This window comes from Phyllostomus hastatus, unplaced genomic scaffold, assembly GCF_019186645.2.
Source record: "Phyllostomus hastatus isolate PE091 unplaced genomic scaffold, TTU_PhHast_1.1 phas_contig_80, whole genome shotgun sequence".
NCBI lineage: Eukaryota > Metazoa > Chordata > Mammalia > Chiroptera > Phyllostomidae > Phyllostomus > Phyllostomus hastatus.
The window spans coordinates 4,556,430-4,581,721 of NW_025333960.1; the positions used below are offsets into that span (position 1 = coordinate 4,556,430).

Here is a 25,292-nt window from a genome sequence, read left to right on the forward strand (position 1 = left end):
TTATTTTGTTCATTAGATTCCACTTATAGGTGAAATCAAAATGAACAAAGGACCTAAATAGACACTTCTCCAAGGAGGACATACAGATGGCCCAGAGACACATGAAAAGATGCTCAACATTACTAGCCATCAGAGAGATGCAAATTAAAACCACAGTGAGATATCACCTCACACTGGTCAGAATGGCCATCATTAATAAATGAACAAACAGCAAGCGCTAGTAAAAATGTGGAGAAAAGGGAGCCCAGTGCACTGTTGGTGGGACTAAAAACTGGTGCAGCCACTGTGGAAAACAGTATGGGATTTCCTTAAAAAGCTAAAAAAGGAACTGCCTTTTGATCTAGAAATTCCATTGCTGGGAATATACCATAAGAATCCTGAATCACCAATTCAAAAGACTCTATGCACCCCAGTGTTCATAGCAGCACAATTTACAATAGCCAAGTGCTGGAAACAGTCTAAGGGCCCGTCAGTAAATGATTGGATCAAAAAACTGGTACATTTATACAATGGAACACTACACAGTAGAAAGAAAGAAGGAACTCCTGCCTTTTGTGACAGCATGGATAGAACTGGAGAATATAATATTAAGTGAGGAAAACCAGTCAGTGCAAGGCAGAATTTAGATGTTGACAAAGTGAAAGGCATTTCAGGAGCACTTTGGTGCTCTGACAACAGACATGAAACCACATGGACATCAGCAACCACAAACACATATCTGTCTTCACCAGTCGCCTTTCTCCCAAGGAGCACAAGGAACATGATGCCATGGGGAGTCCAGAAGATCATCAGTGACATGCTTTGGCAGTAAGTAAGTTCAGGGCCTTCTCCAGAATACTGTCATTGTCCAGCCATGCCCCTGTCTAGCTCCTTCTAACTAGGAGCTAACTAGGGGAAGAGGCTGCTTGGCACTGGCAATCACATTGGGATGCTGAGGGAGAGCCACCTTCCTGAAAGGGCAACTTGAAACTACCCATGCCAAGTCCTAATGCCCCATCCTAAATCTCTCCTACAGTTTATATCCATTGGATATATATTCCACCCCACATACACAAATGGCAACAGGAGACCCCTGGCCTTCCCCAGCAAGATTGAGAAAATGCCAATTAGCATTAGTCTAGTGGATGCTGCTGGCTGTGGCAGTGAGTGCAGGGTTAGGGGCAAGGACACACTACATTGTTTCTTCGCTCAGTGCCTGGCTCATATCCAGTGAATAACTGAATCAACCAAGAGGCAGAAATTGATGGGGGAAACTGTTCCCAAGGCATAGTCCCAGACAAGGATACTCTGAACATACAATTTCTCTGTAGACACCTAACACTTTTCCCCTGAGCTGCTGGGAAGTGTTCACTCTGTAGAAGCTATGAGAAATCCACTTATACTAACAGGCATCTTCTTGTAACAGTGAAGTGCCTATAGAAAGGGTGGCATTCAGTGCCTGGTAAGATCATGGGGTCCCCAGTATAGCACTACGGACATTTGGGGTCAGATCATTCTTTGTTGTGGGGGCTGCCCTGTGCATTGCATGATTTTTAGAGCATTCTTGGAGCAACTCCCTAGTTGAGTTGACTAAAAAAACATCTAATGACATTGTCAAATATTCCCTAGAGGGTAAAACCACCCCTGGTTGGGAACCATGAATGCAAATGAATCAGATTGCTCTTCCAGTATCGTGTAAAGGGAACTGGTATTTCTTAAAAGAAGTTCTAGGAGGATAAATAGGTAATCGGGAGGTAAGAAGCCTAGTGAAAAAGCACATTCCTAGGCAGGAGGACTGCATGTGAACAATGGCTGCACCCATGGTGTTACCTAGATTTGTATCTTTGTCCAGCAGAGAAGTCATTTTCTTCCTCACCCTATCACTTCCCTCTTTGGAGTATAAACTAGGTTAATGGTCCTAGTCATGAAATGGAGTTACAGTTTGGGCCTGAATCATCTGTCACCATGTAAAAATACATCTTGAATTTGTGAAATGGCAAACAGAGCCCATTGTTAAGCTGTGCAATATCCACTTCCCATTTTATTTAGGAAAAAAAAATCTAAGCCTTGAGAAGCACCAACACCCATATTGAGCTCTCAGGGGCAGAACTTTCAAGTGTTTATTAACAAAATTAGACACAGGCAGTGAGTGATAAAGACCTCTGCAGACACAATTTTAGCTATTGATTATCTTCACTTGCCATGCAGGGTGTAGCCCTGAAGGAACATCTGAAAGTCATTGAATTACTTCTGGAATTAATTAAATTCAAGAATGGAAGACCTTGCTACCCAGCAGCCCCTGGAGCAAGGTGAACACAGGCAAACTTCTGTCCCTGAAGAGGGGCTCCACAAGACCCACTTCTAAATGTAATAGAATATACATTCCAAGTAAAAACATACTTGAATTTTTTTCTCTCTTTGTAAACTTGTCTTTCAGCTACCATTCTCATCTGGTCCTTACACAGTGTTATTGTATATGTGCCCATCCCATCACTGACTGTGAGGGGAGCTTCCAGTCTGGGGACAGAGACCAGTGCTTAGGCGCTAAGGCAACAATGGATGGGGACAGTGAGAGAAGGCATGGCCAGGTCTGTAGTGAGGAGTGGAGGAAGGAGCCACCTCACCTATCCAAAGAAAGGCAAGTCAGGTGGAAGAAAGATGATCACTGAAGCAAATCTTAGGGGAGGACAGGGGTGGGTGGAGCCAGGTTCAGTACTAGAAAAGCAGCCTTAGTTGCCGCAGTGCAGTAACTGGAAACATTTTGGAGCTTGGAGCAGAAAGTGTAACATGGGAAACTTGGAAAAATTCATGGTAGTTACTCCATGGAAACTGAAGAACTACCTATTGATGACAATGAATGGGATCATTTTACCCATTTCCCCCAAGGACAGGGGTTGGCATTTGTAGTCTTTGCTCTAAGGCCTAGGCAAAGCAATGATGGCAGATTCTTCTGTAGTTCTGAAACTCTTGCTGTCTCTTCTCTCTTTAAACTCAGAATTATGTGTATTTTCTGTTCAGAACTTTAGAAGAATTCGGGCCCCCTTCAGGTAACAGTGTGTGTGTTGGGAGGACGGCGCTGTGATATGTAGGCTTCAGGGCACCAGTGTACAGTGAATCTGGACACCACAGGTACCAGACTGCTGGGACAACAGGGAGCCACAGGGAAACCACTGTGATGTGATGAAAGTCACATTTACAGGACTGCAGGGGAATGTGAACCAAATTGGGGATCCAGGGAGGTGGAGGAAGGAAACAGCAGAGGACAAGAGAAAGCAGGAGGGAGAAAAAGGAAAGAGGTTATTGGGGCTGAAGCATGATTCTGATCTCCTAAGAGCTCCCAGGGGCCCTGGGCTGGACTACACCATACCCACCAAATGGCTGCACCCCCACATTTGTGGTCTCCTTAAATCAGTTACCAGAGAGCCCTGGTCTTGACACGCACTCTGATGGGCTGAGTATTGTGAGGGAATTCTGCCTCTTTTGCCTACCACCAAACCCAACAATTTATAAGTACCTAAATTCACCATTTCCAAGGCTTTCACTAAAAGCTACCAGATTCATATATTATAAAACTAGCTCAGAACAGAAAGTTCCAGTGGCCCTTGGTCTATCAGGTATTAATCACACAGCAGTTTAGCAGAATGTTAGTTTTTTATTTTCTAGAGGAGGAAGGGGGTTCAGAAGAAGCTGAAAAAACTTAAAAAAAAAACCCAAAGAGCATTACTAAGGGCTATTCTGTAAGCCCCCAACACAGCCCAACCTGCCTTGCTACCCCTGAGGAGGCCTTAAGCCCTTGCTGTCTCACTGCTACCCCTCCAGCCTGCTCACATGTTCGGCACTGCTGAAATTCCTCAGAGTCTTACAAATGCAGATAGTGAGCACAAGTGCATTTAAGAACAGGTCTCTCTGTAACAGCATGGATGGGTCTCATAAGTGTAATGTGAGTGAAAGAAGGCAGACACCAAAAAGCACCTACTGTATGATTCTATTGTTATGAAGTTCGAAAGTAGGTAAAACTAATTTGTGCTGACAGCCATCAGGCAGTGGTGACCTTCTGTAGGGCATGCCTGGAAGTGGGGCCTGAGTGTGTTCCTGGAGGATGGTCATGTCTCCGTTGATTGGGCACTGGATACACAGGTATGTTCAGTTTGTAAGAATTCACTGAGCTGAACATTTATAATGCATATGCTTTTTTCTAAGTATATTAACCTTCAATATGAAGCTTTCATACTTCTGAACCTCAATGGGTGGACTGACATGAGAAGCTGTTCTGCTTTGTGGCCTTCACAGGCAACCAGCCACACTTTCAGAGCCTGGGCCAGAGGCCTAAGCAACACTGAAGAGGCCCAGGACCACCCTTACCTGCTGCACCCTGTTCTCTTGCCTCCTGCTTTGACTCGGGCGGTTGATGAAAGATCGTGTGGACACTTTGTAGTGATTCAGCAGGCAGACAATGACCACGACCATCACTGTAACCGCCACAATGATGATGATGATCTGGGCGAATTCCAGCTCCGCTGCAATGAAAGAGGAAACTGTGTTAAACCACATGCCCATTTGCATCATCACCCACTCAGTTCTCCAGATCTCATCTCCTCAAGGCACTATGATTACAACAACCACCAGGCATCAACAGCCACTTGCATGAATCTGGTCCTCATAAGAACCTCATGAAAGTGAAACTATTTTCCACAGGCCTGCTGCCCAGGGCTACTGCCAGTCTTTGACATTCTAATAACATTTAAATAAAGGGAGACTCAGGCATGGGGTTCACTTTCCAGAAGACCTCTGGTGCTCAGACAAACCTTGTGTTTGCAATTTTGTAATGAGAAGAGCAGTAGGAAAATGTCTTCCATTGGTCTTACAAGACCTGTAGAGGTGCTGTGCTGTAAGTTATACCATTATACACATGAAACTCAAAGACCAGCCCAGTGCGTATGACACAGGCTGGCTGCCACCTGGGGTACCCTTTCCTACTGTGCAAGCAAGCCCTTAAGGGCCATATCTTGGGGTATAAAAAGTTCAGTGCTCTCCATCACCTAAACTCCATCCTGTCACATGACATCCTCCTCTGTGTGTTCTTAGAGGAGTTAAGAAAGCCTGTCAAAATTGGAGCTGTTTCTCACAGGGTAAACTCTCTAGGAAAGTTAAACTCATCTTTATGGTTTTGTCAGGTTTCCCAAAGCACACCCACACAGGATCCACAGAAAATATGTTTTAAATTTTTTATTTTTATTTTTTTAAAATATTCAAGATTGTACTTATTTATTTTTAGAGAAGGAAGGGAGGAAGAGAGAGAGAGAGAAACAACAATGTGAGGTTGCTGGGGGCCATGGCCTGCAACCCAGGCATGTGCCCTGACTGGGAATTGAACTTGCGACACTTTGGTTCACAGCCTGCGCTCAATCCACTGAGCTATGCCAGCCAGGGCTAAAATATATGTTTTAAAAAGCCCCAACCTCCTTGCCTCAAAGCTGCTGCCTTTAGAAGTAATTTAGAAAAATAACATCTTCACTGTCTCCAACTCTGCAGGCACCATATTCTGTGAGCAATCAGGTCACCACTGGGTTTCTGACAATGCCGTTACAAGAGATTTTCTAAATTCCATTAACACATGCTTCACACATGTGCATAGTGCCATGGAGCTATGTCTACAAAACAGCACAATGCATTGGGGATGAGAGGAGTAGATGATTCAAGCCCTTCAGTTTTGCAGGAAGAAAACAAGCTCTAGGTCAGCTCTAGAACCTAGACCCTCTGCTTTCTGGCTTCCAGCTCATACTCTGCTGAGTGCTGGCTACCTGTTTTCCTCTCAGTCTCCCCATGCACTGAAAGGAAGAGACTGTTCATGCAGGAACATCAATTTAAAGAATGAGAGACTCAGGTAAATGGTAAGGAGAACGGTGTACAACTTTTGTTGTGAGATGGGCAGTTATGGGGTATAATGAAGGGCAACAGAAAGAGGGGAGAGTTCTTTTGATTGTGCTACTGACTCAAACTTGCAACACACACACATGCACACACACACAGGATCCACAGAAAATATATGTTTTAAATTTTTTATTTTTATTTTTTTAATGCACACAAAGACACATGAATGTGTGCATGCACATGTGCATGACATGTGTGGACACGCATTGGCATGATGCATCTGTGCACACATATACACATGGGCATATAAATACACATGTGCATGTATATCCACAAGGCGTGCACACATGTACATGTACACACAATGTGCAGCCTCTTGCTGCAGTAGGGCTCAGGCCACTGGCCAGTGGAGAAGCATTATCTCTCAGTAAATGGGCTCACACTTGGGATGATGCAAAAGGGGACTGGGTATCACCCTCCTGCTGATGTCTGCTTATTCCATCCACACCCTGAGAACAAAGGGACAGGGGCTGGGACATATGGGGGTAGCTGGAGGGTCTTCCTGAATTCCACCATGTCATGTCCTATAGTTCTGTCCTCCACTCCTATCCTCAACCCCTACATACCTGAAGGACAGAGATTTACATAGTGCCTTCTGGATGGGGCGGATTGCACTTGGCACTGGGCCTGTAGGGGTGCTAGTCCAGAGGTGCACCTTGGAAATTGGAGACCTGAGTATGAGAGAACTGAACTGCTGAGCCCCATGTGGTGAGCAGTTGAGGCCAGGTAGGTCTGCCAGGTGTACCCCTTGCTGGCAGTAAAAGGGCAGATCCCAGTGGGCACAGCTGACTGTGGAGGCTCAGGCAGCAATGCCAGAGCAGTTCTAGAGACCGGCACTCAGCAAGACCCAGGTGCTAGGCTCCTTACTCCCCCCTTCATAGTAGCACTGCTCTGTAAACTCCTGAGGTCTAATGGCTGATGGCAAGGCCTCCAGAGGACCTGGATGAACAGTTCATCCCCAATGGCTTGAGCATCTACTTCCTGTGGGGAAAAAGCCCCCAGGGAGTCACCAAATTTATGTATACCAAACCCCTTCTCGGGACTATAAGAAATCTTCATGATGGATGCCTCCTGGGCTGAAATTTCTCCCAGAGGGAATAGGCTGGAAACCTTTGCATTTGGGGTACAGATATAAGTATGGCCTCATTTACCCTTGTGGGCTATGGGATGTGTCGCATGCTTGTTAATCCAGAAACACTGTCTTCATGACTTTGCCTTTGCATATAACATTTCCATGTCTAGGACATCCTGTGTCTTGTGGAGTCTATGTCACATGGTGCCTGTGTGAAGCCATGTGATTGGATCCCTTTCTTCATCACTTAAGACATAAGATGTTGACTGTGCCTTTTGAATCTGTCTCTTACACGAAACTATGATCAGAAACCTATTTCTATTTATTTTATATTTTTGGTATCAGGCTTGAGGTGGTGTCTAGAAGGTAGTTAAGTTACTTCATCACTAAGAGGGGAAACAATGAATGACTCTGGAGCACACATGTTGAGACCAAGACCTCTCTTCTAGAATGTATACCTCCACCTGCACAGGTGTGCTCCCTGCGAGGACAGCTACTGCTGACAGGACTAAAGCCTGCATTGGCCGAAGTGTACAAGTAGTGCAACTCAGGAGAGCTGTGTGGATCTGTGCAGAGGGGTGATCTACCAACCCAAGGCCCATCACCCCAGTAATGAGCAATCATTGACCTAAGCAGGCAGTTAATTCTACTTAGGTCAGAGGTAGCCAACGTAGCATGAAGACTGAACCTCATAATGCCTTGTTTTACCCACCTTTATTTCTATTTTGTGGGTGAACTGCAGAGTTCGTCCTTTCAGGTTAAATCATACCCTGAAACTGACAATTTTTTTCCCCTCAAGAAAACTTTACTGCTTTATAGCTATGGAAAGAGAGGAAAGTGCTAACTGCACAGAAGGATGCCACACAAAGTCTTCATGGGTTAATTCTTCACTTGGAGAATGTCTTCCTAGGTTATCTTTTCCTGAATATGAAAAGCTATAGAGATAAATATTTATAGCAGAGCAATCCAATTATATATTCATAATTCTATGGACACATTGGGCTAGATCTGTGTTTTACTTGAAAAGGATTTTTATTATAAAATGACCTTTAAAATTTAAACAGTATAGAAGGAAATAGTGCATAATGCAAAAGTTCCCCTTTATGGGCCTGCAGCACTCCAACAACCCCTGCCCCATTCAGCCCCATGAGGTGGGGGGCACAGTTCACCCACTGTGTTTATTTGTGCATTTGCCTATTGAATAAGGGCTTTCTTCTTATTTATAAATGGAATCACTGTACAAATATATTGTTCTGGTTTTTGTCACTTAATACATCACTGATATCTTTAAACAAGAATATATATAAACCAATCTCACTCTTTATGGTGGCTATCTATCCCAGAATATGAATATACTAGAACTCACATTTTCCAAATGATGGATGTTTTGGTGTTTTTTTTCTTCTCCCATTATGATCAGAAGATTGTGTGTGCATGTATATGTGTGTGAGTGTCAATGTGTGTTTTGACCCACATTTGTAAGTATTCCTATAGGAAAGATTTCTAAAATTAAACTTTCTGGGCCAAGGATATATCCTTCTAAATGCTGATAGCTGCTGGAACCCTGCATTATAAAAAGGCTCTTGACAAGGAAAGGGCACGCTCCTCCACACCTTCATTAACACTCAACACTCACCCTTTTCATTTGTATTCATCTGATGCACAAAAATATGTATCTTGTTTTAATTTGTATTTCCCCAGTTACTAGGAATTTTAGATCTTTTCCTATGGTTATCGGTAATTTATAGTTTTCTTTTTCAAAATCATATTAGTTTATTTGTAGTTTTCCATTACTTAACTTTCATTTATTTATAAGCAGTATTTACATATTATGGCTATAAATATTTATCTGTTACATGTGGCACAAATATTTACTCCTAGTCTTTATCTCTTTAAACTTTGCTATGAGTTTCTTTATAGAAAATATAAATTTTTACATCATCAAATACTGTCTCTTTTTCCTTTACAGCTTTTAAGCTTCCTTAGACTGTCTTCTCCGCTATTCTAAAAATATTTTTCTTCTAGGATTTTTGTAGTCTGTATTTATATGTTTAGATCTTTATTCACTCTGGATTTGATTTTTTTTATCTGAGGCAGCAAATAGAACATTTAATATTGTCTGAAATGCATACATCTTCTGATCTAACATCATATTAAAAAGTTCATTGGAAGCAAGGGTAAGAAAGATCTCGGTTGTGGGAAGCAGTGTACCAAACTGCCACCAACTTTCTTTAAAGGGACTACTTGCTCTTAGGCTGCTCTTCACCAGCTTTATTGTCAACATGCAGACCCGCTGGGCCCTGCCCTGCTCTGATGAGGTGCTGGCACCTGGAAGACCCAACCCACCTCTCAATGTGTCCATACCTGCTGCATTTTCTTCCTCAGTTCCACCCTCTTGGTCTGCTTAGACCAGCAGCTCTCAAGTAATTTGGTCTCAGGACCCCTCTATACTCCTAAAAATTACTTGTTACTCCCAAAGAGCTCTGTTTGTACAATGGTATCTATCAATGTTTCCCAAACTTGAAATTAAAACTAAAAAATGTATTCATTCATTAAAATTAAACTCATTACATGTTAGTATATGTAACATGATCAAAATGATTGTATTTTTCAAAACAAAATAATTTAGTGATGAGTAGCATTTCTTTATACTTCCGCACATGTCTTTAACATTTGTCTTAACAGAAGACAGCTAGATTCTCCTCTCTGCTTCACTTTCAATCTGTTGTGACATGTTGCTTTTGTTGAGATATATGAAGAAGATCTGGCCTCAGTAACCACCTGGAGAGTCTTGGGGACCCCCCTGGAATCTTCAGCCACATTTGGAGAATGGGTGGTCTAGATCAATGGACAGCAGGCATGCTAGTACAAACATGAGCAGCATGAATTTCTTGGGGACATTCCAGATAACAGGATTTGAAATGTTGTCAAAGTGGCTCCAGGATCATTGTCCTGAGGTTTCATGCATGACTACAGCAGGTACATTTAAAACACAGAGGACACATAATGACTCCAGGGGTTCATGGGCATTTGAAGTGAGTAACTTGCCAGGGGCAAGGTGTGGGCTCAGGCTACCAGGAACTGGGTCCTCAGGGCATCACTCACTGAGGCAAGCAGTTAAGCCCAGCTGGCCACCCTGGGTGACAGAAGCCCAATCAGAGCCTAAGCTACTATAGACCTTGGGCCAGCATGAGAGGCAGCTCTTTCTGCAGGGACTGGTCCAGGTCCCAAAGGCCTATGTTCTAACAACCAAATCCAAATCAAGCACAGGAGCAACACCAAGTGCAGCAGCAGCAATTTGGCCCCTGGCTGAATGTTAAGATCACCTATGGCACTCCTGGAAGCCTCCTACATTAGGGACTCATGAGACACTGTGAAACCCCTGGGCATGGATCTCCAGTGGAGCCATGCAGCCAAATGTGCAGCAGTCTTTTGCATCAAACTCTAGCAAAACCAGACAATGAAAACAGACTTTTTCCTTGAATACTAACAACTGGAAAATATGAAGCTTTTACTCTTTGGGATTACAAATACTCCCTGAAGAGAGATCTAGAGGATTCTCAGAGTGAAAATTCAAGTAAACAGAGAGACGGTTCTAGAAAATAAGCATGATGAATTCTGAACCCCAGAGTCCTGTGCTACCGGTAACTTCTCCCTTCAATAACCTATTCAAGTTCATGAGGAGGTATGTAAGCAAGCCCATACTTGTCCTCCCACACCCTCATTCATGTCAAACAAGAAAATACTACTAAAAATACATCATAAACAACAAATTGGTGTCATGTCAAGAAAAGATCATGACACCATAGGATATCCACAGTCCAGATGGCAGATAGGAAGGGTAGATGGGGAGGGGGTTATAGACCCACAAACCCAGCCACCTGCCTCACCTCTCTCCCCTCACCTCTCTCTCCCTACATTTTGTAATAACTGTGGTAGATGATGTGATTCCTGTCTCTTCCCTCCCCATTCCTGAACCCTCCCTCAAAGTCCGTCACCCATGTTTGGAGCCTGCTCAGAGCCAGTAGGGGCCCCCACAGTATTTTGCCAGCACCTGACATGGCTGTGCCACTGGCCTGATTTTGTATCTTAAGAAAATAACTTTCACAGAGCAAGTAAAAGAAATTTTATATTAAAAAAAACAACAACCCTGCATTCCCACTTTTGAATGTATGAGATGAAATTCAGCACATCTCTTCTTCAAAGTATCCAGTTTCAAGTTTTCTGTATTCCTGATCAAACACAGACATTTTCAGAGCTTCTAAGGACCTCACTCAGCAATTCCCTTCACTGTACAGTAAGGGTTCAGGCAGACCAACCACTCTCCACTTCCTGCTGAAATCCTTCAATGAAGGTGGCAGTTCCTGGCCACATGTTTCCCCCCACACAGGCACACACACATACATACCTTCCCACCTTATTCATCATTCATTTCTCTTACATGTGTTCCAAGCTTGGGAGGCCCAGGGTGCAAGGGCTATGCTCAGGCAGCAGAGGTGCAGTAAGACCTTTTACCAACCCCACAGGGAACTCTTCAGACAGAGGCATATTTATCAGTCAGATGCATGTAAGCTACTGCTCCTGAGAATTCATGTACACAACCCTATGGAGCAGCAGCATGTGCACAAAAGTGAGGCAGATGCAAGCTGACACCTGGCACTGCACTTAGGACTTGCTGCCCCTCCCTCCTCCTGTACTCCTCACATCTGGCCCTGCAAGATGTTGTCTATCTTCATGTTGTAGGGGACAGTTTATGTGCATGGAACTGAGGGTACACTGGAAGGAAAAATGCCAATAACCTTTTCCTTGAAGGCTTTATTCAAGTTTGGTTTTAGGGGATGGGATGGAAAGGGGAGGAGGCTAAGAATGAATTTTGAAAGAACTATTAACACACATTTAAAATATATGAGAATTGTAGAGTTGTGAGAAAATAACAGGATTACTTTAGGGTTTCCAAAACTTCATGTACACAATAGGATTCTCAACACAGTTCATTGGTCAGTTTTCCTTGATTTCAATAGCTACTGATAGCAACAAAAAAATGCCAAAAAGCAGGCCAAACAAGGAGAGAATATTAAGCCAAAGTCAAATTTTCCAACTATCCCTCTTCTTTTTTAAAGTTTTATTCTTCTTTTTTAATATTTTATTGATTATGCTATTATGGTTGTTCAAGCTTTTCCCCTTTTCCCTACTCCACCTGGTACCCCCTTTCCCTTCAGCAATCCCCCCTTAGTTCATGTTCATGGGTCATGCATGCAAATTCTTTGGCTTCTTCATTTCTATACTATTCTTAACATCTCCTTGTCTTTTTTGTACCTACCATTTATGCTTCTTATTCCCTGTACCTTTTACCCCATTATCTCCATTCCCCCTCCCTGCTGATAACCCTCCATATGATCTCCACTTCTGTGACTCTATTCCTGTTCTAGTTGTTTGCTTAGTTTGTTTTTTGTTTTTTTATATTCAGTTGTTGATAGTTGTGAGTTTGTTGTCATTTTAATGTTCATAGTTTTGATCTTCTTTTTCTATTTTTTTAAGATTTTATTTATTTTTAGAGAGGGAAGGGAAGGAGATAGAGAGAGAGAGAGAAACATCAATGTGTGGTTGCTGGGAGCTGTGGCCTGCAACCCATGTACCCTGACTGGAATCGAACCTGCGACACTTTGGTTCGCAGCCTGCGCTCAATCCACTGAGCTATGCTAGCCAGGGCTGATTTTCTTTTTCTTAAATAAGCCCCTTTAACATCTTATATAATAAGAGCTTGGTGATGATGAACTCCTTAGCTTTATCTTGTCTGGGAAGCACTTTATCTGCCCTTCAGTTTTCTGGGACATCTCCAAAAGTGCCAACATCTGAAACATAGGGATGCCAGAAGGAAAAGAGGAAGAGCAAGAAATTGAAAACTTATTTAAAAAATAATGAAAGAACATGTCCTTAATTTGGTGAAGGAAATAGAAGTACAAGTCCAGGAAGCACAGAGAGTCCCAAACAATTTGGACCCAAAGAGGACAACACCCAGATTCATCATAATTAAAATACCAAAAGTTAAAGATAAGAAGAGAATCTTAAAAGAAGCAAGAGAAAAGCAAATAATTACCTACAAAGGACTTCCCATAAGACTATCAGCAGATTTCCCAAAAGAAACTTTGCAGGCAAAAAGGGACTGGCAATAAGTATTCAAAGTGATGAAAAGCAAAGACCTATGACCAAGATTACTCTAACCAGCAAAGCTCTCATTTAGAACCAACTCTCCCTCCTCTCATGGGGCTGTATAGCTCATGATGTTGTAATGGATGAGTCAGTGCAATCCCAACACCAGAAATTTTATAAGTCTTATCTAAAATTTATAGGAAGGCATCACAACACCTTATTTTATCACTATAAAACACTGAAAATGATGACAATGATGATGGCATATCTGTACTTTCATAGAAACAGCTCCAAGAAATTCCAAGATGCACAGTGGAGAATTATGGAAACATGAAAGATTGTGTGAGGTCTGTTTGCCTATTTTCTGTTCAATGAAGACCTGAACTGACTCATATTAGAGGCATGAGCATCTGCACTATTTTTAAAGCTCTGGGGAAGTGTAGTTATACTACCTTAGGTTCCTAATATAACACTCATTTCTATTTGTGGTATGGTTAACACCATCTTCTGTCTGGTCCTTCCTCCATTAATATAATATCCTTCACAGAAAGTCCTACTTTCCAAATGTTTAATTATTGTTAAATTTCAGATATGTAATTTATACTCTTTCTGACTCTGTAAAGGGGGAGGTTCTGGGCCTCTCATTAGTCCCACCTCCTTCCTCCAGGCCAAGTAAACACCTTGGCAGCATTTAGAAAAGCTTCAATGCAGAATACTACGACATCACTGAAAGGGCTTAATGCTTTCCATAAATCCCTGCACACCACCCTGAATGGTTCCTCTTCTACCCTAACCAATGGTAGCAATACTTCCACCTCACTCCCCTAAGTGCTAGAATCTACTGGGAAAGCCAAGACCATGGTAAGCTGCCAGGGCTAGCTTACCCTCCAGTCAGACCCTCTCTCCTAAAGAGCTCTCCTAGGTCCCCACCATGGTTCAGGTACAATGAATGGGCAACTGCATTTCCTCCCTTTGTCTTCCTGGGCAGACATGGGTGTGGTTGGAAGATGACAGCCTTGGGGTATCTTACTCTTTATTTATGGCTCTGTGACAGTTTTAAAGTGCCGACTATTCCAAAAGGCTGACATTCTTTCCCAAAACCTACAGAGTCTGGGCAGTGGGGGTAGAAAGATGGGTGGGCGGGGGGGAGGAAGATGGCTAGGAGTTGGAACCTACATAGACTGTAATTGTCTCAAGTTTGTGAATTGTTAGTATAAAAATACTCTTGGATACTTACTTTAATGGTTGAATGAAAATTCACACTGATTAAACACCATGGTCAAGAGGGAAAAATTCAGCCTGTATTAAAGGAATAACTTCACAGCTTCAAGTTCAGGAGGCAAAACAGTAAGAGCTATAATCATAATGATTATATTATATACAGAGTATGGCAAGAGTAGGTTTATAGTTGTGAGTACAGGAAACATGGAATTTATTCTTGTATTATTATTTATTAATTATTATATTATTTTCCATATGAACAAGTACAAGTCTACTTTTTGCCCCACCCTGTATTTTGCACTTTATTTTCCTTGGGGTGGATTGACTACTCTGACCTATCTCACAACAAGTAGAAAAACAGAAGGGGAAAAGAGCCACCTAGATTTGGAAATAGCCAGATTTTGTGTCACTGCCAGCTTTATCTTCCTTTAGAAGCTTTTTCCTAACCCCTTGATGATGGACTCACTACCCTTGTAGTGAATTGGAACATATGTTCTGCTTTGATTGGAACATATTTAGCTAATTTTCACCCCTTGATGATGGTCTCACTACCCTTGTGGGCATCTGAATCTGTTACAGCAGTTATCGCTGTCTTGTTAGAGCCCATTTTCTTCTTCTCCCCTGGAGTGAGCCCAGGTACAATTACTTGTTCTTCTGTAGTATCCCCAGCAGGTAGCACATGCCTGGCACAAAGTTGGTGTTCATTATAGATAACTCTTGAAGAAATCCCTGGGAGGAAGAAGTCCTGATTACTTAATCTGCTTTGAACAGTGTCTAGCACAGAACCACATCCCACCAAACACTAATGACATCAGTGGTACAGTTCTGCTAAATGTTTTCATATTCTGTAACAATTGTTCAGCTATTATTATTTACTCTAGGCAGTGTGAACTGTCACTGAAAAGAGTCTCATGGTTGCTTTTATAAAAAGGTTACCTGTTTATAGAATCCTAATTATATTCATATATTTATATAAAATGTTTTGCATGATAAAAGTGGGAGATGATGTTTATGATCTATAGGAGGAGAGATGAAAGCAGGGCACAGTCAAATGGCACAGGGCCTTCTGAGGTCAAAGGCTAGTGCCTGTAGTGGCACTGGCAAGTAGGTGGCAGTCAGAGACAATCTTATTGGCTATTTGGTCCCTAGAGTGAAGATACTGTCCATCTAGAATAATATCTTTTTAATTTACTAAGGTCTAAGTACTCATCCAGTACTGTAGTAGACCATCCTGTGTGGCATGGGCCCAGCCCCCAGTGGCAAATATTTACTGTAGAATAACTTCCTAAAAACCATCCTAAACCTTCCAAGGACCAGTGTAACCAGTTCGACCACTTGTGCCTTTTCATTTGCAAATATCCCTCTTCTGTGATGTGATTACCAGAATCTTCTTTGTTTTCTGTAAAAGGTAACCACCTAAAGCTAAGCTGTGCATAGCAAATGAGGACCATTGTGTAATGGTTGGAAAAAAGAGAAATAAAGGCCTGTGATGGCAGAGGCTGTGGCTTTTGCTCCCCTTGAGAGAAAAGCCATGCTGTCCCTTTTCTTCCTCTAGACTCGGTGGTCCATGTGAATGTCTCCTTTCATCCATAATGACTCGAACACTGTGGGCCGGTGTCTGCATCACAGTACAACTTTTCACCATACATTTTAGAATCTAGAGTTTCATGATCTCTTCAGAAAGAAAATTAGCTAAATATGTTCCAATCAAAGATAATTGACAGGATTTTCTGAAAACACAGAAGAACAGTAAGAGCAATTACAAACCTTTTAAATCTACCATTATCCACCCCCACATTGCTAAATTAGAAAAGTGTATCACAAAAAAAATGCAGCTACGTAAGAAACTGTCCTATTCTCAGTTAAGAGCAGTGGTTTGTGAGTGCTCACCGACTAGCAATCACTCTGTCTCTAACTTTCCTTGGCTCTGTCTGTCTCCCTCTCAGAATCATAGTTCTCTTTCCTGACTGTTACTGTACTGGTGACCTGAGAAGCTGCCCAGTGAACACTCCACATCCTGAGAAATACATCTTTTCTTTAAATTGCTGTTTTCAATGACTCAGGGTGAAAAAAAGTACTCATGGATGAGTAATAGAATACCAAGGGGAGGATTTAGCCTCACTTATAGAGCATTTGAGAACCCAAAACTCCAAAGCAACAAACCTATGTATTTATGCTATCATCTCCAACTCAAACAAAATAATTACAGGCAAGAAAAATGAAAAAGCATAAAATACAACTTCCTAAGGAGTCTAGCCCTAAAGTGTTCTCAGAGTTCACAGACCTCTCTTAGGGAGACACAAAGTTCTTACTTTTCTCAACTCTATCCTCATACTAAACTCTAAGAACAACCACAACAAACCTGAGAGAGCAGGAATTACCCACAGCTGGCCTTTGGAAGAATACCTTTTTTCAAGAACAGGTCTTTAAACTGGGCCTCCTTGAGTATGCTGTTGTTCAGGTGATCACTGGAGATAATTGAGTCCTTTGCAAGGGGGAGTCTAACTATGATGCTGCACCCCTCACTCCCAGTTCAAAGCATCTCTTCACCCTCAGGCAATCTCCTCTCCAGGCAGCTCAGAGGTACAGTTATAGCCAGCATGGTGTGTATATGTGTGTGTTTGTCTCTTTCTACTGTATCAGTGGGGCCCAGCCCAAATACTAGGCTCAAATGCTGTGGCTCTGACCACGGACTGTGGCTACCAATTATTAACTGCCATCCACAGAAACCAGGAACTCTATGGCAGGAAGCTGGTGGTGTCACAGAACAGATAACAAGTCCAGGGTCTGAAATCCTGAGAGCCCGTGAACACCCATAGAGCAATGATTAGTCTGCATTTCTTGTGTTGGCCTCACATAGGACATGTTACACATACAGATAAGTGCAATGCGGCTAGACAGATCATCTTCTTGTTCTATTATGTTCAATAATCTTTTCAATGGGCAAATACCAAACCAGACAAGAATGAAAGGGGAAATATACAAATATTAACACAATATTTCTTCCCATGATTTCTGATGGAAGCCTTCAGAGTTAAAGAAATGGAAAGGGAGAGAGAGAGTGTGTGCTTACTGTGGCAGCACGTGTAAACAGGAAGACACTTAGCTACTCATGCTTCTCTGCTGTGGCTCCAGCTTCAAGAGCATATATAGACTCAGAGCACATGCAGTGGCCCTCACTCCAGGAACCAAGCTGTGGGCTATCCTCTGGGTCCTCCTCTCTGCAAAGTCTCTGACTGATGTGAGCAGCTCACATGGCTTGTGCAGCTAAGTGTTGCACTGGCAACTGGCAAAGTCATAACCACAGCAGGAAACACTCATAGTTTCTCCCCCTCCCTCTCTCCCTTTCCTGTCAGCTCTTCCCCTTGCCTTGTCTTTTCTTTTCCTCCTCTCTCCCTCCTTTCTCTCTCTCTCCCTTGTCATCATTATTTTTCAATGTATGGTAGTACAAATATACCCAAGAGAATCTTATAAAGTCAGGACTCTCAATCTTACTATGCAGTTTTAGTTTACAAGTTTCAGAAATTACAGAAAACAATCTCAGGTAATGAGAAAAAAAAGGCAATTCAAATGCTAAAGCAGAGACATATCTCAGGAGAGTGCTTTTTCCTGGTTCATTTTGTGCAAGCACAGTCTCTTTTCCCTTGAGGTCTAAACAGTTTATTTCATATGTGCATAAAATATCTCCGGTGCATTTTGATGCCCTGTGGCTCTGTAAAAAGACTCTGAGAAGACTGAGCATCTGTCACAGCACTGTACAGAAAAAGTCACGGTGTGGCCTCAGTGAAAAGGGCAGCATGCTAAGATACTTTTGCAAATAACTCCAGCCACAAGCACTGCTCTGTGCCCAGAATAGCCTTTGTTTTTCCTTATTTAGGGTAAATAACAAGATGTGTGCCATAACGATAGTTTTGGCTGGAGAAGGAGTTGTCAAAACAAAACTAAACTGTTGGTTACAACGAATATTCGAAACAAGAACAGTTACATCAGCAGCCAGTCCTGCTGTTTGCCCCAGTACATCACCTAGGGCCAGCCAAGAAGAGCGTCTGGGCTTGATGTTACCTCTGGGTCCTCAGGTTGATCAGAAGACATCCCTATGTCATCATCTAATTATTGGGGGTTGGGGGCATTGGGAAGGAAAGGAACAAAAAAGTCATCAAGAGCATTTTTCTGAAATTTCATGCGGATAAAAGAAATGGGAATTTCAGAAGGAAAATTAGCAGCTGTATACATTTGTATGTGCCAATCATGGCAGTCTGATTGTTCTTGAGCAGTTTCCACATTTAAAATGTAACTCCCCTCTCTTATGTTATACTTTTCCCAGGTTTTTTCTCAGAGCCACACAGTTGGGTGAATGAAAAGGGGAAGGCTCCAGAGACAGGGCTGGAATGTGGTTATCCAACTGAGGGAATTCTCCACAGAGAAGAGCCAGCTTCAGAAAGCATTAAGAGACCCTCCTACTTCAAGCTGGGCCTTGTGGGTTCTCCTTTGTCCCTCTAGTCCTGGGATCCTAGCCACCTAGAGATAACAATGTCAAGTGAATTTACTCATAGTGATAGAATCACTCTAAAATCAGGTCCTTCAAGAGTAATATTCACGAGATTGCATATGACTGTCAAGCAAGTCTATTTTGGGAAACTTTGAGATTTAGTCAACATATTGGACTTGAAAATCTGTTCTATTTCTAGTAGACATATTAGCATTCTAACACAGTGGCAAATAGTGCTCTTTGGGGACTATTATTTAAAATGAATAGTTCATGTATCAAAAAATCAACATTTTTTAATTTTTAATGGCTACAGGATTTTCCACTCTGCCTTAACACATCTTTTTTGTTTGGCTGTCTTCCTTATCAACTAGGCATTTGGATTATGGGAAATCAATCTTAATTAAACTACTTATTCATTCTGTTTAATCATTTTCAGTATTTAATCTACTTTAAAAATCATTTTATAAGTCTTTGACTTTATGGATGAGTTACTTTCAAAACATTGTCCATACTTTACACCAGGCATATGCAATCTTGTGAATTTTACTCAAGGGACCTGATTTCAGAGTGATTCCATCACTACAAGTAAATTGACCATAAACTGGGGGTTGTGTGCCGTACTCCAAGCTGAGGTAGGTATCCAGCAGAGCCAACCTGGACTGCATTTGACGCATATATGCCATGCTTCATTAACTCAGGCACTACACTATTCTTCTGCATTCACTGAAGGGATGTGAGGATAAGTCACCAAGTGGTGGTTTTAATTTTGTTCTCATTTTCTTTTAAGCACCAGTCTGAAGAGGAAGTTTGAGGAAGAAAGCACACAATAAACATCTTATTTTAGCTGGCCCTGATGATATGTGGATAACTGTGGCTTTTTAAATCATATGCTCCAATATTGCTTTTCCCTTAACTCAGAGAAAAGGCAGCATATACAGTAGAAAGGTGTGTGAAGGAACAAGTCTGCAAAACAAAAACACACAAGTAGGAAAGTGTAAAAAAAAATTCCATTCAAGAACTCTTTTCTCCCTCTTTGTCTTTAAATATGCATCTTTATTTATTTTTTTTTCTAGAAGAAAAAAAAACAATGTGATTTTTACTATTTTACTATTTTATCAATTTTCATAGCATTTTCAGCTACCATTGACAATTTCTTTTTTTTTTATTTTAATCATTGTTCAAATACAGTTTTCTCCTTTTTACTCCCAATCCAGTCCCCCCTCCCATCCTCCCCACTTCCCTCCCACTACCACCCTCCCCTTAGTTTATGACCATGTGTCCTTTAAGTTTGTTCCTGCGAACCCTTCTCACTGTCCCCTTAAATTCCCTCTACTCTCTTCTGTGGGCACTGTCAGCCTGGCCTCTATTTCAGTGTCTTTGGTTATATTTTGCTTGTTTCTTTCTTTTGTTATTTAGGTTCCTGTTAAAGGTGAGATCATATGGTATTTGTCTTTCACTGTCTGGCTTGTTTCGCTAAGCATAATGTTTTCCAGCTCCATCCACACTGTTGCAAAGGGTAGGAGCTCCTGCTTTCTTTCTACTGCATAGAATTCCATTGTGTAAATGTACCATAGTTTTTTGATCCATTCATTTACTGATCGGCATCTTGGTTGCTTCCAGCTTCTAGCTATTGTAAATGGTGCTGCTATGAACATTGGGATGCATAGGTTCTTTTGGATTGGTGTTTTAGTATTCTTAGGATAGAGTCCCAGCAGTGGAATTGCAGGGTCAAAAGGCAGATCCATTTTTAGTTTTCTGAGGAAGTTCCACACTACTTTCCATAGTGGTTATACCAGTCTGTAGTCCCACCAGCAGTGCACTAGGGTCCCCTTTTCTCCACAACCTCTCCAACACTTGTTGTTTGTTGCTTTGTTTATGATGGCCATTCTGTCTGGTGTGAAGTGGTATCTCATTGTGGTTTTAATTTGCATCTCTCTGATAGCTAGCGATATTGAACATCATTTCATGTGTCTTTGGATTTTCTGTATGTCCTCCTTGGAGAGGTGTCTGTTCAAGTCCTTTGCCCACTTTTTAATTGGATTCCTTGTCTTCTTAGAGTGAAGTCTTGTAAGTTCCTTGTATATTTTAGAGATTAAACCCTTGTCTGAGGTATCATTGGCAAATATGTTTTCCCATACAGTTGGTTCTCTTTTAATTTTAATACTGTTTTCTTTAGCTGTGCAGAAGCTTTTAATTTTGATGAGGTCCCATTTGTTTATTCTTTCCTTTATGTCCCTTGCTCTCGGGGACAAGTCAGTAAAAAAGTTTCTTCATGAAATATCTGAGATTTTCCTACCTACGTTCTTTTCTAGGACTTTAATGGTGTCACATTTTATATTTAAGTCTTTTATCCACCTTGAATTTATTTTTGTATATGGTGTAAGTTGGTGCTCAAGTTTCATTTTTTTTGCATGTGGCTGTCCAGTTCTCCCAACACCATTTGTTGAAGAGGCTATTTTTACTCCATTTTATGTTGCTGCCTCCTTTGTCAAATATTAATTGACCATAGAGACTTGGGCTTATTTCTGGGCTCTCTGTTCTGTTCCATTGGTCTATGTGCCTGTATTTATGCCAGTATCAGGCTGTTTTGATTACAGTGGCCTTGTAGTATAGTTTAGTGTCGGGTATTGTGATCCCTCCTACTTTACTCTTCTTTCTCAAAATTGCAGCAGCTATTGGGGGTCGTTTATGATTCCATATAAATTTTTGAAGTGTTTGTTCTATGTCTGTGAAATATGCCATTGGTACTTTAATAGGAATTGCATTGAATGTGTAAATTGCTTTGGGTAGTATGAACATTTTGATGATATTCATTCTTCCAATCCATGAACACAGTATATGTTTCCATTTGTTTGTGTCTTCCTTGAATTCTTTCTTGAGTGTTGTGTAGTTTTCTGAATATAGGTCTTTTACCTCTTTGGTTAGGTTTATTCCTAGATATTTTATTTTTCTTTTTGCTATTTCAAATGGGATTTTTTCCTTGATCTCTGTTTCTGCTGTTTCATTGTTGGTGTACAGAAACGCCTTTGATTTCTGGACATTGACTTTGTATCCTGCTGTTTTGCCAAATTCATTTATTAGGTCAAGCAGTTTTTTGGTAGAGTCTATAGGATTGTCTATGTATACTATCATGTCATCTGCAAACAGGGAGAGTTTTGTTTCCTCCTTTCTGATCTGTATGCCTTTTCTTTCTTTTTCTTGTCTGATTGCTGTGGCTAAAACTTCCAATACTATATTGAATAGAAGTGGTGAAAGTGGACAGCCTTGTCTTGTTCCTGATCTTAGTGGAAAAGATTTTAATTTTTGCCCATTGAGTATGATGTTGGCTGTAGGTCTCTCATATATGGCCTTTATTATGTTGAGAAATGCTCCCTCTATTCCCACTTTGCCGAGTGTTTTTATCATGAATGGGTGCTGTACCTTATCAAATGCTTTTTCTGCATCAATTGATATGATCATGTGGTTTTTGTTTTTGCTTTTGTTTATGTGATGTATTACATTTACTGACTTGTGAATATTGTACCATCCTTGCATCCCTGGAATGAATCCCACTTGGTCATGGTGTATGATCTTTTTAATGTATTGTTGGATGTGGTTTCCCAGTATTTTGTTGAGGATTTTAGCGTCAATGTTCATCAGTGATATTGGCCTTAAGTTTTCTTTCTTTGTTGTGTCTTTATTTGGTTTTTGAATTAGGATGATGTTGGCCTCATAAAAAGAATTTGGGAGACTCCCATCTTTTTAGATTTTTTGGAATAGTCTGTGAAGGATAGGGGTTAGCTCTTCCTTAAATGCTTTGTAGAACTCTCCTGTGAAACCATCTGGTCCAGGGCTTTTGTGTGTTGGGAGTTTTTTGATTACTGCTTCAATTTCTTTTGTTGTTATTGGTCTGTTCAGACTTTCTGCTTCTTTTTCATTGAGTTTTGGAAGATTATATTTCTCTAGAAAGTTGTCCATTTCACCCAGGTTTTCAAATTTGTTGGCATACAGCTCTTTGTAGTAATTTTTTACAATCCTTTGTATTTCTGTGGTATCTGTTGTAATCTCTCCTCTTTCATTTCTGATTGTGTTTATTTGGGTTGTCTCTCTTTTTTTCTTGATGAGTCTGCTTAAAGGCTTGTGGATTCTGTTTATCTTTCAATGAACCAGCTCTTGGATTCATTGATCCTTAGAATTGTGATTTTAGTCTCTATGTCATTTAATTCTGCTCTGATCTTGGTTATTTCCTTCCTTCTGCTTGCTGTGGGCTGTCTTTGTTGTTGTTCCTCAAGTTCTTGTAGACGTAGGGTTAGGTTGTTTGTTTGGAATGTTTCTAACCTTTTTAGGTGGGTCTGTATCGCTATGAACTTCCTTCTCAGGACTGCCTTGGCTGTGTCCCATAAGTTTTGGGTTGTTGTGAGTTCATTTTCATTTGTTTCCAGAAACCTTTTGATTTCTTCCCTAATATCATTCTTGACCCATTCATTGTTTAATAGCATGCTATTTAATCTCCATGATTTTGAGTGTTTTTTTTTTTTCCCTTGGGGTTGGTTTCTAGCTTCTGTCCCTTGTGGTCTGAGAATACGCTTGGTATGATTTCAATTTTCTTGAAGTTGTTGAGGCTTGTTTTGTGTTCTATAATGTGGTCTATCTTTGAGAATATTCCGTGTACATTTGAAAGGAATGTATATTTAGCTTCTTTTGGATGGAGGTCTCTGTATATATCAGTAAAGTCCATTTCATCGAGGGTATTGTTCAATGCCACAATATCTTTGTTGATATTTTGTTTGGAAGATCTGTCCATTTTTGATAGTGGGGTGTTAAAATCCCCCACTATAATTGTGTTGCTGTCCATATCTTTCTTGAAGTCCTCTAAGATTTTCTTTATGTATTTTCGGGTGCTCCTATGTTAGGGTGCATATATATTTACAATATTTATGTCTTCTTGATGGATTCTTCCCTTGAGTATTATGAAGTGACCTTTTGGGTCTCTCTTTATGGATCTTTTTTGGAAGTCTATTTTGTCTGATATGAGTATTGCTACCCTGGCTTTTTTTCCCTGTCCATTTGCCTGGAAGATTTGTTTCCAGCCCTTCACGTTCAGCTTGTGTATGTCTTTTATCCTGAGGTGGGTCTCTTGTAGACAGCAGATATGTGGGTCATTTTTTCTTATCCAATCAGCTATTTTATGTCTTTTGATTGGAGCATTTAATCCATTTACATTTAAGGTTATTATTGATAGGTACTTATTCATTGTCTGTTATGTACGTGTGTTCCTCTCTCTCTCTCTTTTCCCTCCCTTCCTTAAAGCAGTACTTTTAGAATCTCTTGCAGAGCTGGTTTGGTCGAGGTGTATTCTTTTATACTTCTTTTGTCTGGGAAGCTTCTTATTTGGCCTTCTATCGTGATCAAGAGCCTTGCTGGATATAGTAGCGTTGGTTGAAGACCTCTGGTTCTCATTACCTGGAGTATTTCTTGCCATTCTCTTCTGGCTTGAAGTGTTTCCATTGAGAAGTCAGCTGTTAGCGTTATTGGGGCTCCCTTGTATGTTACTTCCTTTTTCTCCCTTGCTGCCTTTAAGATAGTCTCTTTGTCTTGAAATTTTGCCATTTTAATTATGATGTGCCTTGGGGTGAGTCTCTTTGGGTTCCTCTTGATTGGGACTCTCTGTGTTTCCTGGATTTGTGGGACTTTTTCTCTCATCAAATTAGGGAAGTTCTCCTTCATTACTTGTTCAACTAGGTTTTCTATCCCTTGCTCTTCTTCTTCTCCTTCTGGTATCCCTATTATATGTATATTATAATGTTTCATATTGTCTTGCATTTCTCTTAATCCCTCTTCATTCTTTCTGAGCATCTTTTCCTTTTCTTGCACTTTCTGGATGTTGTTTTCTACCCTGCCCTCCAGCTTGCTAATCCGATCTTTTGCTTCATCGATCCTGCTTTTCATTCCTTCTACTGTGTTCTTCAGTTCAGAAATTGTATTCTTCATTTCCTCTTGACCTTTGTTGAGAGTTTCTATTTCCTTTTTCATGTTTATATAGTTTGCAGTGAGATTGATGCAGTTTCCCTCTAATTTCTGAAAGCTCATTGTGAGTTCATGGAACTTCTGGTAATCATTGTTTTGAACTCACTATCTGATAGTTGAGTTGCCTCTATTTCCTTTAGCATTTTTCATGAGGCTTCCTCGTTTCCCTTCAACTGGGGGTTGTTTCTTTGTTTTCTCATTGTTTGTGGGTTTCTTCTTTTTTCTTCTTGTTTGTTAATTTGATCTGTTCTGACTCCCTGTAATTATGGTGTGAACTTCTGTGGTAGAATATTTGTGAGATTCAGTGGTGCAATCTCCTTCATGTATCCTGGTGTTCACAGCTTCCCCCTACTCTTTTTTGTGATCAGTTGGAGGAGTAAGGCAAAATGGTTTAAAACAGCAAGACAGTATACTATGATGTTTACATTAGCAGCCAGTAGAGAA

At 41.0% G+C, this 25,292-nt stretch overlaps 1 protein-coding gene across 3 annotated transcripts in view; it reads right to left on the minus strand.

Moving 5' to 3' along the window:
- Positions 1–25,292, minus strand: part of LDLRAD4 (low density lipoprotein receptor class A domain containing 4) — a 597,995-nt gene that overhangs the window by 20,444 nt on the left and 552,259 nt on the right. For all 3 annotated transcript variants that reach the window (XM_045850254.1, XM_045850255.1, XM_045850253.1), the window contains exon 5: positions 4,342–4,496. In XM_045850254.1, coding sequence (XP_045706210.1) covers positions 4,342–4,496 — 155 coding nt within the window. The remainder of the gene's footprint in view (positions 1–4,341; positions 4,497–25,292) is intronic.